At 47.1% G+C, this 13,201-nt stretch overlaps 1 protein-coding gene across 1 annotated transcript; it reads left to right on the forward strand.

Annotated features, from left to right (window-relative positions):
- Positions 1-54: 54 nt before the first annotated feature.
- LOC138634349 (protein EFR3 homolog B-like) lies at positions 55-12,234 on the forward strand. The gene is made up of 23 exons (XM_069721209.1): positions 55-938; positions 1,996-2,348; positions 5,380-5,456; positions 5,624-5,751; positions 5,855-6,005; positions 6,676-6,797; positions 6,928-7,077; positions 7,266-7,361; positions 7,446-7,524; positions 7,850-7,985; positions 8,103-8,255; positions 8,344-8,455; positions 8,535-8,586; positions 8,735-8,907; positions 8,998-9,073; positions 9,147-9,308; positions 9,394-9,525; positions 9,727-9,794; positions 9,886-10,019; positions 11,353-11,444; positions 11,515-11,563; positions 11,687-11,793; positions 11,893-12,234. The coding sequence occupies exons 1-23, from the start codon at positions 778-780 to the stop codon at positions 12,025-12,027; spliced, it is 2,898 nt and encodes a 965-aa protein (XP_069577310.1). The 5' UTR covers positions 55-777; the 3' UTR covers positions 12,028-12,234.
- Positions 12,235-13,201: the final 967 nt, after the last annotated feature.

Below are 13,201 nucleotides of genomic sequence, written 5' to 3' on the forward strand. Positions count from 1 at the left end.
CTCATTATCTATTCCCCGCCCCTCTCAGTAAAGGCCCCGCCCCTCCCAGTAAAGGCCCCTCCCCTCTCAGTAAAGGCCCCTCCCCTCAGAAACAACATTCTGAAACTGAGAAATAAGAGTAGAACCACAGCAGAACCACGTTTCAGCCATTAGAGCCAGTGGCGTCCCTGTGGGCTCGTTCTAACCTGATAGTTCGTGAAAGTATTTTCACTCACAGTTTCAATACTTTTAACAAACACCAGATTTATGGCAAATGTTATTTTTCGATGGAGCAAAGACGACCGGCAACATTCTGTTGACGTTACATTAATAAATGTGGCTTTTACTTTATGATGACTTTACTTTGCGTGGATTGCTGCTGCCTGTCAGAGAAGAGGCTCCTCCTCTTCCTCAGCTCTACTTCCTGGTCTGCTGTATTTCCTGTGCTTCCTCTTAGCTTGATTTCCTACATTAGCCAGACTGCACTTCTGCAGGTTGAAGGACAACATCCTGGTTTTCCTCAGCAGGTGAGACTCAGCTGATGTTATGTACTGTTGTTATTGCAGTAACCACCATTGAACAGCAGAAGGAGCCTCTCCTGCACTCCAGCAGCATGCTGGGATGGAAGAGGGGCGCTTGTTGTCCTGATGTGTGCAGCCCGAGCGGACGGTGCTTGTTCCACTTCTCGCTGATATTATTCACTCGTTAAAGTTTAAAAGTGTTTGAGATGTCTGTTAAAGGTTGTTTAACCGCAGGACGACCTTTGATTTCCAGCCACATCCACCGACTCATGCTGTGATGTCAGAGGCGTCCAGCGGGCCGAGCGTGGATCGATCACACCCATCGATTATTGATCTGAGCTGTCGGCCAGCAGAGGCTCAGCAGATGTTACATAAACAGCTGTTGATGTGTCTGTTGGAGGGAAACGGCTGCGAGGGAGCGACGCTGGAGACGAGCAGGTGGGACTTTCAGCACTGCAACAGTTCATGAAACATCAAAATTCATTACAATTTCAACCTCAAAGACAACTTTTCCTGATAAGTAAGTTCATTACTTTTTCATTTTTTTTATTTCAGTAGTAAACACAACAGTAACTTGTCATGAGATTTCTTATTTTACAGTATTTCTTTCTGGTAAATTAAAAAGTGCAATTTAGATTTTATAATCAGATTTAAACAAAGAGAAGAACGAGACACCAGTTTGTGATGAGTTTTAGGAAAATAAATTAAGACATTTTTATTATTTAATTTGTAAAGATTTTAAAGATTATTATAATCTTTCCAAAAAAAAATATCCCACAAAATATATAAAACAGATGAATGAATATTCTGTTTCTGCTCCTTTTATTAAACGTTATTCATTCAGTTTTTATAGAAAAGTTTTGTTCTAACAAATTTATTTTCTCAACAAACAAACAAAAAACAAACCTCGTTAGAACCAAGTTTCTCCTTTATAACATGTTAAAGATGAAACTACAGCGTGCAGCGGTCACATGACCCGGTTGATAATCGGAGGACATGATGACCTGGATGTGGTGCAGCCTTTTCTATATTGTGGCTGAAGGTTGCTTTTGTTTTGTTTGTGCTGTGACAGTAAACTTCTGTGGGGTTGTTGTTCAGATAAACCGGTGCACTGAATCATCCAGTGAATAATCATCAGTCGTGAAGGATTGATAATGACAGGAGTCGTCCTTCCAGGTCTCCTGTGGTGGAAGAATTCAACTGTCTCAAGTTTTCTGTGTCAGAACAAATCAACAAATATAAACGAAAATAATTCAGGTTCAAAGTGGATTTCAGGCTGGTATTTCTTCCCGTTAATAAAATCCTGGTGGCAGAAAGGGAGCGTAGCGATGTGTCTGCTGTCGGTTTGAGTCTGGCTGCTTTTGAAGGAGCTTTATTGACATGTTGAGAGGCGGCGAGTGGAGCTGAAGGAGTTAATGTTCAGAGGAATGTGGAGGAGAAGGAGCTTTTACACTTCAGTCCTTTTCACTTCTCACCTTCTTCTCTCCGTCCACAGAGCCTCCTCCTCTTCCTCAGGACTTCTCCTTCTCCTCTCTGGACGGCGTGAGGTCTTCTCAGAGATGCCAGGGACTCGTCCCAGGTTTCCCAGCATGCCGCGGGGGGTGACCATGCCGTCGTTGCTCAGCTCGCTGCCCCGGGGCATCAGCGCTCCCAGTTTACCCCGAGGCATCACTATGCCCAGTCTGCCCACTCTACCCAGTTTACCCAGCATGCCCCGAGGCCTGACCGTACCCAGCCTGCCCAGGGGGATGTCGCTGCCGAGGGCCGTCGCCATGCCGACCGTATCCCAGGCTCCTCGACGGCTGCTGCAGGACTGCTGCTCCGTGTTTGACCACCAGGTACCCGGAGGTAACAGATACCGTTCAGCTCACGTAAAACGAACCGCGCCGAAACACCAGCAAACCATTTGAATTGTTTGACGTGACGAGGGAGAAGAAGGACGCAATAAAGTCCGACTTATTTCTCTTATCGTTTAACACGCAGTTTACGACAGAACGCAATAACAGCTAAATATGTTGTAATTACATAAAAATATATCAGAATAATGTGAAAATGTATCTGAAAAACGTAAAAATGTCGTAACGTGAAACTATGTTGTAATAAGGCGAAAATATGTCTTAAAAACGCAAAAACGTCTGAATGACGGATAAATGCTGTAATGATGTAAAATATGTCTGAAAAACATTCAAATATGTCTGAATCACGTGAAAAGGTTATAATAACGTTAAAGTATTTCGTAATGATGTGAACATTTCTCGTAATAACGTGAAAATATGTCTGAATCACCTGAAAATGTGGTGATAAGGTGAGAGCGTGTAAATATTGCTGTTGTTGGTCCTCCTTGCTGTGCAACACTTCCACCGTCCATCCAGCAGCTTCGGCCCGTTTCTGATCCATTTTTTCTGTTTGTGCTGGAACGATGAATAAATCCAGAGCAGATTAGAGAGCGCTGAGCTGCTGCACATGGCCCGGATCACACAACACACACTCGGACAAACCGTTCAGCTGACAATATTCATACCACACTGAATTAAATCAGATTTTACAAGCAACACGTTCACATTTCCAGCATCATCCTCTGACATTTAATCAGGCGCTCACCGCAGAGATACGAGCTTTTTGACTGGCAGGGATGAATGAAAGAAGGCGGAGTCATGTCGGTGTGTGTGTGTGTGTGTGTGTGTGTGTGTGTGTGTGTGTGTGTGTGTGTGTGTGTGTGTGCGTGCGTGCGTGCGTGTGTGTGTGGAGGATTAACTACAAATGTGTGTGTGTGTGTGTGCGTGTGTGTGTGCGTGTGTGTGTGTGTGTGTGTGTGTGTGTGTGTGCGTGCGTGCGTGTGTGTGTGGAGGATTAACTACAAATGTGTGTGTGTGTGTGTGTGAGTGATGGACATGACAGTGTGGATGTGAGCTGAACAAGTCGTCTTCATGTACGGTAAGAAATATTTAATATTTATTATCATCTTCCTGTTTTATTTCTCGTTTTTTAAATGTTGAGAAAAGTCCTAAAATTAACAGATGTGACGATGAAGGACGCCAACATCTGCCTGAATAAAAATCTTCAAAGAAGAGACAACAATTCCTTCAACACAGTAAATTTACCCGCTTATCATGGGGTTTTAATGGGATTATAAAACTATCTGGAGGTATTTTAGATTAGTTTTCTTATTGGATAAAACAGCAACAGAATCATCTCTGAGTATTTATTTTAATTGATTCATTGATTACAGAAACAAAGCTTGCATCATCTTCATCATGGTGCTTTACATTTTCAATCCTGCCCAGATTACACGAAGCAGAAAGGAAAACATTCAAATATGGATTAAACTTCATGAAAAAACAAAGTGGGAAAAATTCAAAACTAAAAAATACAAACAAGACGTAAAGACGGGAGCAATACAACAAGTTCAAAAAGGTTTCTGATCAGAGATTTAAATTGATCTTGATCTGATTTTTAAAATGCGCTGAAGGTCGTTGCAGGAAGATGGAGGCTGTTTCCCCTCCGTCGGATTAACCCAGTCACTCCAGTGACTTCGATCAGCTCCCGAAGTTAAACTCAACGGGATAGAAGGGGAAGTCTTTACGTAAACAAACAGAAAGCAATGCTCGTTCTGCTCTTCATCACACAGAAAAACGGTGAATTCAAAAATATAATAAAAGTCTTTATATAAGAGCCCAGATTATCTGAAATAACCGGGTAGGATCTGAGAATCCTCCAGGGTGCATCAACTAAAGTAGAAGACTTAACTTCTGTTAACATGATGGTTTGATGATTCATAACCTGACATCTGTCAGTTCATTTATTTATTTATTCATACAGCATATTTAATCACAACAGAAGTGCTGCACACAATCAATCAGAATTAAAACAGCCAGATCAACTCAAAAGAAATAAGCAATAAAATACAATTAAATCAAAAGAATACTTTTTTTGCATAAGTATAATTTATGTCTAAAATTATGAAATATTAAATAAAAATGCTTCAAAATTATGAGATTTAAAATGACAAGTCTATTAAAAGGCTTTTAAAAAAAAGTTGTAATAGTCTTCAGGCCCTAAGCTCTTCAGGCCGGATGTCCTGGTTTTGGGGAAGGAACCGGCGTCCCTGCAGCGACAGCGTGGACTCTTTAAGCTCCACTAACTAAAAAAACAACAATGTAAACACATTATGCAACAACCAGCGGCAGGATTAGCGCTTAAGACGTTGTATTACTACCGCGACTGCATTGTTGTTTATGTTTATCTGTCTTTATGAGGACCAAACCTGGGATGTGAGGACATTTTTGGATAGAGAGGACGTTCGTGCCGGTCTTCACTTTGGGACAGTTTGACCTGGTTTCTGGGTTTAAGTTTGACTCAGGTTTAGCTGAGGGTTTCGGTACGGGGCCTGGAAATGCATTATTCTACCCAGGGTCCTCACAAATATGGAGAGACCTCTGTGTGTGTGTGTGTGTGTGTGTGTATATATATATATATATATATTTTTTTTTTTTTTTTTTTTTCTAGTTGGCAGTTGACCAGTGTTGGATCTCTGGTCTCCTTTAATCCTCCTAAAAGCCGTCACAGTAAACACTAAGAGATGAAAAATTTAAGGAAAATCTGAACAAGCCCACGACCCTCTGCTGCCCCCTTCAGGCCATCATTGTCATCCACAATTCCACCTGGTTTATAGTGGTTTTTAAATTGTTTATTTGTGTCTTGATAGAGTAATAATAATATATTTTTTTACCCTTGTAATCCCATTATTTGGAGAAAATTTTTTAAATCATGGCTGACTTCTTTGTTTTTTGATTTCCTGGCAGTAATGAGCCTCCGAATATTTGTCACAATAATAGAAAAGGATCGTTAAAGCAGAATAAATGTCTCTGTCTATCTTCAGGTCTGTGTGGTTGCTGCTGGGCGCTGCGTCCTCGCTACAAGCGGCTGGTGGACAATATTTTCCCAGAAGACCCCGAGGTAAACACGCGTGTAAATACCGTGACTGGAGCGTCGCATCTGATCACGGAAACATACGGTGTCCTCGTTCTGGTCGAGATTTTAGCCTTCTTGATTATCTGCCATCGGCTAAAGGGTGTGTGTGTGTGTGTGTGTGTGTGTGTGTGTGTGTGTGTGTGTGTGACCAGGACGGCCTGGTGAAAGCCAACATGGAGAAGCTGACGTTCTTCGCTCTGTCGGCTCCGGAGAAACTCGACCGCATCGCCGCCTACCTGTCAGAGCGTCTGACCAGAGAGCTGAACCGCCACCGCTACGGGTCAGTCCACACACCGCCTGCCGTCCAGATTACAGACGCACTCAAAAACCAAACCTGTGAGAAGTGAAGTGATGCTGGAACCAGCAGTGTGGTTGTTCCTCAGGTATGTTTGCATCGCGCTGGAGGCGCTGGAGCAGCTGCTGCTGGCCTGTCACTGTCAGAGCATCAACCTGCTGGTGGAGAGTTTCCTCAGCACGCTGCGACTGCTGCTGGAGGCCGACAAGCCGCACCTCCACATCCTCGCCACCAACTCTGTACGCAGCACGCACTCTCCAACTTCTCCTGAACACGTTTCAGTCCACTTCTTCTCAGCGGGCGGCCGACGAAGAAATATTTTGTTCAGTTTGCCGCAAAACACTTAAAACACTTAAAACACTTTCTTTCACCACCAAAATATATTTTATCGTCGTGGCAACAGGAAAAACAGTTTTCAGCTTCGTCCCACCGACACGGAGAGATCATGATCTTATCATACATGTATTTATGTCATCTTTAAGCCATGATATGTGCATTTACAAGATTAATATTTCTACAGTCACTCAGGATTATCAGTGTTCAACAGCAGCTTCATCTCTGTTGAATCCTCCATTCACGTCCCTCTGTGATTCTTTGCATGCATATTCTTATTTGTTAGTTTAAAGACATGAAAACAAGTTCAGATTCTGCACATATTACACACGTCACTGAATTCTGATGAAAACCTTTAAAGAAGCAACATTTCTCCCTTGCAGGCCGTTCTGGTGACTCGATTCACTGATCTGTTCTCCTGGTTTCATTCTTGCATGCAGCAAGTTGGGGAGTTTGTACATATCACTCCAGTATTTAGAAAATCTTGCTCTTTTAATTGTGTATTTGTTTTCCATCTGCGTCGACAGTAATACTGTTTTCTCTGAAGCATTATCGGGTTAATATTCTGTCTCGTAGTTTGTGAAGTTTGCGAACATCGAGGAGGACACGCCGTCGTATCATCGCAGCTACGACTTCTTTGTGTCTCGCTTCAGTGAGATGTGTCACTCTGAACACGAAGACCCCGACACCCAGAACAAGTCAGTTCCTCCGCTTTAGCTTAGCGGTGTGTTATAATACAATTACAATTTATGTGGTTGTAATTTAAAACGAATGAATGAATGAATGCAGAAGTGTCGCCGGTGATGCTGTGAGCGTGTTGTGGTTTAGGATCCGTGTGTCGGGGATCTGCGGCCTGCAAGGCGTGGTCAGGAAGACGGTGGACGACGAGCTGCAGGTGAACATTTGGGATCCCCGCCACATGGAGCAGATTGTTCCCGCCCTGCTGGTCAACCTGCAGCAGCACACGCAAAACAACAGGTAGACACACGAATGTTATGTTACCTGTCAGGTATCAACAGCTCTCTTTATATTTCTACAGTTGTGAGCAGCGCAGCAGATGATGCTGTGTTTTACCTCACAGTTGAACTGGTCTTACTGACTCATCATTAAAAGAGTGTCCAGGGTTTGTTTGGTGGCTCTGCCTTCCATGTAATATTTGTGTGCAGCGGGTCTCCAGCGGAGCAGACGGAGGTGTGTTTCAGGGAGCTGTTGGGCCGAGCTGCTTATGGACACATTAACAACGCCATCAGACCCGTCCTCATGTAAGACACGCTGTAGGACAGTGGAGGGACGCTGGAGAAAGACTGAATGATCTCATGACCCTTCAAGCTGCTGTGTGTTTTCAGGCACCTGGACAGTCACAGTCTTTGGGAAGGACGAGGGTTTGCTGTTCGATGTTTTCAGATCATCATGTACTCCATCCAGGTTGGTAACTGCAGCACGGCTTCACACTTCAGAAGAGTACAAAACAACATACAACTCAATAAAATGAAATAAAATGGACTTTGATTTAAAGTGATTTAACTTTAAACTTCGATGTACTCAACTAAACAGAAACTTTTAAGTGAATTTAAAATCTATAATTTGACTCAACTGATCTTCACTCAGCTGGACTTTTCTTCACTGTACGTTTCTTTATCTCATCTGAATTGTAACTTTAAACTACGTAGCTGTACTCGTCCGTATCGTGCGTATCGCTGCTCCTCCTGTCCTCCTCTCTGTTGTATCACTGACCTGAGTGTGTCTTCAGTCGCAGCACTCCCACCTGGTCATCCAGCAGCTGCTGGGTCACCTGGACGCCAACAGCAGGAGTCCGGCTTCGGTCCGAGCCGGGATCGTCGAGGTTCTGTCTGAGGCCGCCGTCATCGAAGCGACGGGATCCGTAGGTGAGTTGTCGTCTGCGCCGCCACGGTGCTCCTCCTCTTCCTCCTCCTCCTCCTCCTCCGTCTGTCTCCTGTTTACACCCTGTGAAGGCGGCGCTGCGTCTGTCACTCACCCTGCAGGACCCACAGTGCTGGAGGTGTTCAACACGCTGCTGCGACAGCTTCGGCAGAGCGTCGACTACCAGCTCACCGGTTACTATGACAACGCCGCCAAGCACAAAACCGCGTCGAGCGAAGAGAAGACGCTGCAGGACGGCGTCATCAAAACCATCGGTCAGTCTGCCTTTGAACCGTCTGTAAAGTTTACGAAGCCCGTAACGGGTCGTATTGACGTGTGTCCTGGTCGTCTGCGCCGCTTCAGGATCCTTCGCCAACACGCTTCCTGTCTACCAGAGGTCAGAGGTCATGCTGTTCATCATGGGGAAGATCCCCGTCCCCGGTATCTACCCCGCCCTGGGCTCCCCCAACGCCGGGTACCGCTCACACCGACTCACTGCAGCATGTTGTGAGTGTTCTCCGTCAGAACCCCGATGAACGTGTTGCTTGTTTCAGGTTCGAGGGCAGCAGGATGATCCAGGTGATGCTGCTGAAGTCGCTCCTCCAGGTGAGTCGCTCCTCCAGGTGAGTCGCTCCTCCAGGTGAGTCGCTCTCCAGGTGAGTCGCTCCTCCAGGTGAGTCGCTCCTCACGTTCCTTCACACTTTGAACTCGGTGTGAAACGAGGCTCAGGTTCGGTCCGTCCTCCCCGCCGCAGGTGTCGGAGGGCTACGAGAGCACCAACCTGCTGACGGCGCTGCCCTCGTCCTTCCTGGAGCCGCTGCTGTCCTTCACCCTGATGGAGGACCCCGAGATCCGCCTCCTGGTTCTGGCCATCCTCACCTCGCTCATCGACCGGCGCCACAACGCCGCCCGACTCACCGCAGCCAGGTCACTCAGACACAACAGCTCCACCTGAAGGCAGCCACGTGTCACTGCGGGTGTAAAACCAATAATGATCTGGTCATCTTGTTTCTGTAGTGTGTCGCTGGATGTGTCAGCTCTGGAGCTGAAGGAGGACAGGTGCTCCCGACAAGACCACCTGTTCATGAGGAAGGTGAGCGACCGCCGTCATTCACCGCACCTGTGACAAGGAGCGAGATATCTCATAGCGTGATGTGTTTGTGCAGCATGCCCAGCGTCTCTACAGACACGTCTACCGAGCCTGTAAGGAGGAGAGCAGTGGGCGGAGCCACTACCAGGCCCTCTTCACCCTATTGGCTGTTCTCAGTATGGAGCTGGCCAATGAGGAGGTGGTGGTGGACCTGATCCGGCTGGTCCTGGCTCTGCAGGTACGCACCGCCTCTGTAATGAGAACATGCTGCTGCTTCCCCTCTGATTAACTGTCCTCCTCCTGCTCTGTGATTGGCTGCTCAGGAGTTGGCGTTATCCAATCAGGAGAGCTTATCGGTGTTCAACTGCTGTGGCGTTCACGCCGTCTGTGCCGCCTTCCTCCACCTGCTGTCGCTGCTCGGCCCGCCTCCACCGCTCCGCCATCACGTCACTCAGGTGAGCGTGTGTGTGTGTGTGTGTGTGTGTGTGTGTGTGTGTGTGTGTGTGTGTGTGTGTGTGTGTGTGTGTGTGTGTGTGTGTGTGTGTGTGTGTGTGTGTGTGTGTGTGTGTGTGTGTGTGTGTGTGTGTGTGTGTGTGTGTGTGTGTGTGTGTGTGTGTGTGTGCAGACGTCATACAGTGTTTATTGTGGATCTGCAGGTCATAGAGAGTCGTCAGAAGGATGCTCCACACCTGCTGCCTGAATACGTGTTCAGTGACGACCACAGGTAGAGAAAGAGGCCCTGCAGATGGGAGGGACATCTGTGGGTGGGAGGAGCTCCTCAGGTGAACTTTCTAAATGTCGTACCTGTGTGTCAGGCTGCCAGAAGGTGAGCTGAAGGTGGACGACGCCTTCCTGTTCGTCCAATCACAGATGTTCGAGGCCCTGACAGGAAGCAGCTACAGCGCCCACTCTGAACGCTTCAACACACCGTACACACCTCAGCTCTCAGGTACACTTCACCTCTCAGGTACACCTCACCTCTCAGGTACACTTCACCTCTCAGGTACACTTCACCTCTCAGGTACACTTCACCTCTCAGGTACACCTCACCTCTCAGGTACACCACCTCTCAGGTACACCTCACCTCTCAGGTACACCTCACCTCTCAGGTACACTTCACCTCTCAGGTACACCTCACCTCTCAGGTACACTTCACCTCTCAGGTACACTTCACCTCTCAGGTACACCTCACCTCTCAGGTACACTTCACCTCTCAGGTACACTTCACCTCTCAGGTACACTTCACCTCTCAAGTACACTTCACCTCTCAAGTACACTTCACCTCTCAGGTACACCTCACCTCTCAGGTACACTTCACCTCTCAGGTACACCTCACCTCTCAGGTACACTTCACCTCTCAGGTACACCTCACCTCTCAGGTACACTTCACCTCTCAGGTACACTTCACCTCTCAGGTACACTTCACCTCTCAGGTACACCTCACCTCTCAGGTACACTTCACCTCTCAGGTACACCTCACCTCTCAGGTACACCTCACCTCTCAGGTACACTTCACCTCTCAGGTACACTTCACCTCTCAGGTACACTTCACCTCTCAGGTACACCTCACCTCTCAGGTACACTTCACCTCTCAGGTACACCTCACCTCTCAAGTACACTTCACCTCTCAAGTACACTTCACCTCTCAGGTACACCTCACCTCTCAGGTACACTTCACCTCTCAGGTACACCTCACCTCTCAGGTACACTTCACCTCTCAGGTACACCTCACCTCTCAGGTACACTTCACCTCTCAGGTACACTTCACCTCTCAGGTACACTTCACCTCTCAAGTACACTTCACCTCTCAGGTACACCTCACCTCTCAGGTACACCTCACCTCTCAGGTACACTTCACCTCTCAGGTACACTTCACCTCTCAGGTACACCTCACCTCTCAGGTACACTTCACCTCTCAGGTACACCTCACCTCTCAGGTACACTTCACCTCTCAGGTACACTTCACCTCGCAGGTACACTTCACCTCTCAGGTACACTTCACCTCTCAAGTACACTTCACCTCTCAAGTACACTTCACCTCTCAGGTACACCTCACCTCTCAGGTACACTTCACCTCTCAGGTACACCTCACCTCTCAGGTACACCTCACCTCTCAGGTACACTTCACCTCTCAGGTACACCTCACCTCTCAGGTACACTTCACCTCTCAGGTACACTTCACCTCTCAGGTACACCTCACCTCTCAGGTACACTTCACCTCTCAGGTACACACATGAATACTTCCAGGCTGTATCTGTGTTGAAACACTGTTGTTTTTTTAGATGAAGATCGTCTGACGAAGAGGAAGAGCGTCGGAGACGTTGTGTCTCTGCAGATGGACATGGACCCTCAGAACTGTCCTGATACACCACAGGTACCTGTCTGTCTGTCTGTCAGTCTGTCTGTCCATCTCTGTCTCTGATCGTGTCTCTGTCTCTCTGTAGAAACCTCACACGGAGCAGATCACCTTTGAGACGTTGAAGAACGCTATTGGTAGGCGATCGATTCCTCGTTAATAGTTTGTAATGATGTGAAGCAGATTTAGGACATGTGACCCGTCTGTGCTGACGTCATGTGACCCGTCTGCGCTGACGTCATGTGACCTGTGTGTGTCAGAGGACCGCGGGCCGGTGGAGGAGGAGGAGAGGAGGAGGAGGCTGCAGGTGGTGGAGAGGTTTCAGACGGCGCCCTTTGAGGAAATCGCCGCTCACTGCGGAGCGAGGGTGAGAGCGTCTGTCCTCTGACCAATCAGCCGCTGTTGCACCTGATCGATATGTTTGATTGACAGGTGTGTTGATCAATGACGTGTTCTGTATCTGCAGACGTTGTCTCTTCAGTCCAGACTGGATCAGGTGTTCGACCTCATCATCCGTCCTCCTCCATCTCCGTCCGGACAGACACCGCCGCGCTCAACGCCGCTCTACGAGATGAAGTTCCCCGACCTCTGTGTCTACTAGAGGCAACACAACAACACACAACAACACACAGCAACACACAACAACACACAGCAACACACAGCAACACACAACAACACACAACAACACACAACAACACACAGCAACACACAGCAACACACAACAACACACAGCAACACACAACAACACACAACAACACACAGCAACACACAGCAACACACAACAACACACAACAACACACAGCAACACACAACACACACACAACACACACAACAACACACAACACAACACAACAACAACACACAACAACACACACAACACACAGCAACACACACACAACACACAAGCAACACACAACAACACACAGCAACACACAACAACACACAGCAACAACACACAACAACACACAGCAACACACACAACAACACACACACAACACACACAACACACAACACACACAGCAACACACAGCAACACACAGCAACACACAACAACACACAGCAACACACAACAACACACAGCAACACACAACAACACACAACAACACACAGCAACACACAGCAACACACAGCAACAACACACAGCAACACACAGCAACACACAACACACACACAACACAACACACAGCAACACACAACAACACACAGCAACACACAACAACACACAACAACACACAGCAACACACACACACACAGCAACACAGCAACACACACACAACAACACACAACAACACACAGCAACACACAGCAACACACAGCAACACACAGCAACACACAACAACACACAACAACACACAACAACACACAGCAACACACAACAACACACAACAACACACAGCAACACACAACAACACACAACAACACACAGCAACACACAGCAACACACAGCAACACACAGCAACACACAACAACACACAGCAACACACAACAACAACACACACAACACACAACAACACACAGCAACACACAACAACACACAGCAACACACAACAACACACAACAACACACAACAACACACAGCAACACACAACAACACACAACAACACACAGCAACACACAGCAACACACAGCAACACACAACAACACACAACAACACACAACAACACACAGCAACACACAACAACACACAACAACACACAACAACACACAGCAACACACAACAACACACAGCAACACACAGCAACACACAGCAACACACAACAACACACAGCAACACA

Source organism: Brachyistius frenatus, unplaced genomic scaffold, assembly GCF_029030835.1.
Source record: "Brachyistius frenatus isolate BFR_SWC_R1_liver_20210118 unplaced genomic scaffold, ASM2903083v1 Contig_259, whole genome shotgun sequence".
In the NCBI taxonomy this organism is placed as follows: Eukaryota; Metazoa; Chordata; class Actinopteri; family Embiotocidae; genus Brachyistius; species Brachyistius frenatus.